At 53.2% G+C, this 2,601-nt stretch overlaps 1 protein-coding gene across 1 annotated transcript in view; it reads right to left on the reverse strand.

Moving 5' to 3' along the window:
• DMBT1 (deleted in malignant brain tumors 1) overlaps positions 1 to 2,601 on the reverse strand; it is an 83,852-nt gene that overhangs the window by 26,900 nt on the left and 54,351 nt on the right. The window contains exons 11-12 of the mRNA XM_012642378.1: positions 2,371 to 2,400; positions 1,720 to 1,749 (exon numbers count right to left, since the gene is read on the reverse strand). Coding sequence (XP_012497832.1) covers positions 1,720 to 1,749; positions 2,371 to 2,400 — 60 coding nt within the window. The remainder of the gene's footprint in view (positions 1 to 1,719; positions 1,750 to 2,370; positions 2,401 to 2,601) is intronic.

Genomic DNA, 2,601 nt, shown 5'->3' on the forward strand with positions numbered 1-2,601 from the left:
GCTAAGGGAAGGAAGCCAGACACAGAGGCCATGGTCCCATTTCATAGGAGATGTCCAGAACAGCGAAATCCATGTGGACAGAAAGCAGATTAGGGGCTTTCGGGAACTGGGGAAAGTAGAATGGGGTGTGATGGGTGACGGGTGTGGTTGTTCAGTTTGGGATGATTTAAAAACAGGAATTAGATGGCCAGGACGGCTGCACGACACTGTGAATGTAACTAATCCACCGAGATTACACACTAAAATTGATGAAAGGATAAATTTTATGTTAGGCATATATTTCACCACAATAATAAAGGGAAATATTATTAATCTTCACTCTACTAAATGGACACAAACACAAACACACACACACAGAGGCAAATACATGCAAATGATTTGTAATTTCAGATCAATAAGAAATGAAAATCTCTTTGAGGAGTAAAAAAAGAAAACGGGCCCTGGACAAGCAAATCATATCAGCCCATGTAATCCCCTCCTGGGGCACCTGTTCTCTGACACAGAAAATTCTCTCCCTGCCTCCCCCGGCTTCCCTGGCTGCCAACACGTGCTCATTACCAGCCCTGGACCACCAGGCAAAGGGATGGCTGAGGGTCGTTTAGCTACTACCTCGGGCATTTCTTCCCAGAGGCTGTGGTTTTCCTGATGTGGGTCTGGTCTAAGTAGTAGCAAAGTCCAAGTCTTGCAATGATCTCCCAGACGCGGGAAAAGCTCAGAGACTGCGTGCGCTCCCCTGTCCTGACTCCCTGAGTCCAAGATCCTGGATGAGGGCAGGGCCACAGGAGGAAGACCTGTGACACGTGCCGTCCCTGAGGAAGACGGACAAGTGGCTCACAAGCACATAAAGGCCCTCTGAGGCCTCCACGGAATCTCCACTGACAGCTCAGACCCTGACCCAGGGCCTGCACCAGAGCAGAGAACCCACAGGGGCCGACACCCAGGGAGAGGGACAGTTCCCTCTGGCGGGGAGACAGGTACGGACACCCAGCAAGCAGCAGGGAAGATGGCAAGAAAGCAAAGCTCTCACTGAAGGATACGGTCTCTGTGTCAAATCTCCTGCCCTGCTTTTAACTGTAACGGAAATCGTCCTTCCCGTGAGAAAACGAGCATCCCACAAGGTTCAAGCAGGGCCTGGTGCCCACACTGTCCCCCTCTCCCCAGGGGGTGTGCAGATGGCATATAACTAACTGAGCCCTCAGAGCACACAGACGTGGGGCGGGAGAAAGCGCTCGTTGCCAAGCAGGCAGCCTTGTCCCCCAGAGGTCATGGCACACACTGACTCTTACTCCTTCAGGGATATAGGCTTGGGGATGGCAACTGCTGACCTTCTCCCCGTGTGTAGAAAGCAAGCTGACACGGAAGCCCACACGGATCACAGGGCAGGGATAAGAGAAGATGGGGGAGAGTAGACTCAGAACTGCTGGATACAGCTGTGCCTGCAGCTCCAGATCCATCACTAAACATTCGAGATAAATCAGCCAATGAATTCTGTTCTAACCTAAGAGAGTTTGACTTGGGTTCCTGTCCCTTGCAAACAACAGCATCCTGACTAACTGATGCCCCTTACAGTACAAATCACAACCGGGGGGAAAGGGAACCCTCCTCGCTGAGGGAGCGGGTGAGCAGCCAGAGGATTCACGCAAGACACAGGAATGTCCCCGAGGCCTGCAGACCGCAGTGCTACGTGCTGATGCTTTGGCGGGATGCAAAGAAACTTACCATGGGAAGGAGACGTTGTGGGCCACCAAGCTGCAGAGAAAGACACAGCAGGATTAGACAGGAATGGGTATGGAACCCCGGTGGGGACTAGTGACCCAGCACTGTGAGCAGGGACAGTGCACACAGAGACGCTCTAGGGCTGAGGAAGAAAGAGGACTCTTGTAGGGAGCCTGCAGTGAGCAAGGCCATGGCCTTGAATGTCCATGACAAGGGAAACAGGGGACACATTGCCCAAAGGACAATGACACTTCTCTCCTGACACACGGTTTGTCGGTAGAAGCATCACTCACTCTTTGCCTGGGGTGCAGGACAAGAAAAATCTCTGTTCTGCCCTGGCATGTGACACTGGGGACACAGGATGCTTTCCAGCACCTGTGTCTCCGGACAGAAACCCCTTCTCCCAACACAACTGCCGAGTGAGTGCCGTGCGGCACCCGCGTCAGGAGCCAGAAGGCTCACGTCCCCCCAACACACAAAGGATCATCTACATGCCGTGAGCTCAGCTGCACCCACCACACATGCTAAAACATCACAGAATGTTCTGGGCAGCAGGAAAAGTGCACAGTGACCTCATGCAGCTGCTGACCTGGGGATGGGGAGAGGAGCAGGGAAGGAGGAGACACCCGACTCTTGGGGAACAGCAGAACTCACCTGGTGTGGTCGTCGACTGTGGGAGGACAGCTGTGAGAAAGAGGAGGGCAGATCAGACACACTGCGCAGAAGGCAGCAAGACTAGGACAAAGGTGGGGACACAGCTGGAAAATCACTCCGCCCACTCTTGTTCCCTGCCACGTAGGGTGGGGCCTTGTCATCCAAACCCATGCAAAGATGTCCCTTGGGAGTGGACCAGGCAGCTCCTGCCCACTATTTCTAAATCAAGGT

This window comes from Propithecus coquereli, unplaced genomic scaffold (genome assembly GCF_000956105.1).
Source record: "Propithecus coquereli isolate 6110/MARCELLA unplaced genomic scaffold, Pcoq_1.0 Scaffold179, whole genome shotgun sequence".
Classification (NCBI taxonomy): Eukaryota; Metazoa; Chordata; class Mammalia; order Primates; family Indriidae; genus Propithecus; species Propithecus coquereli.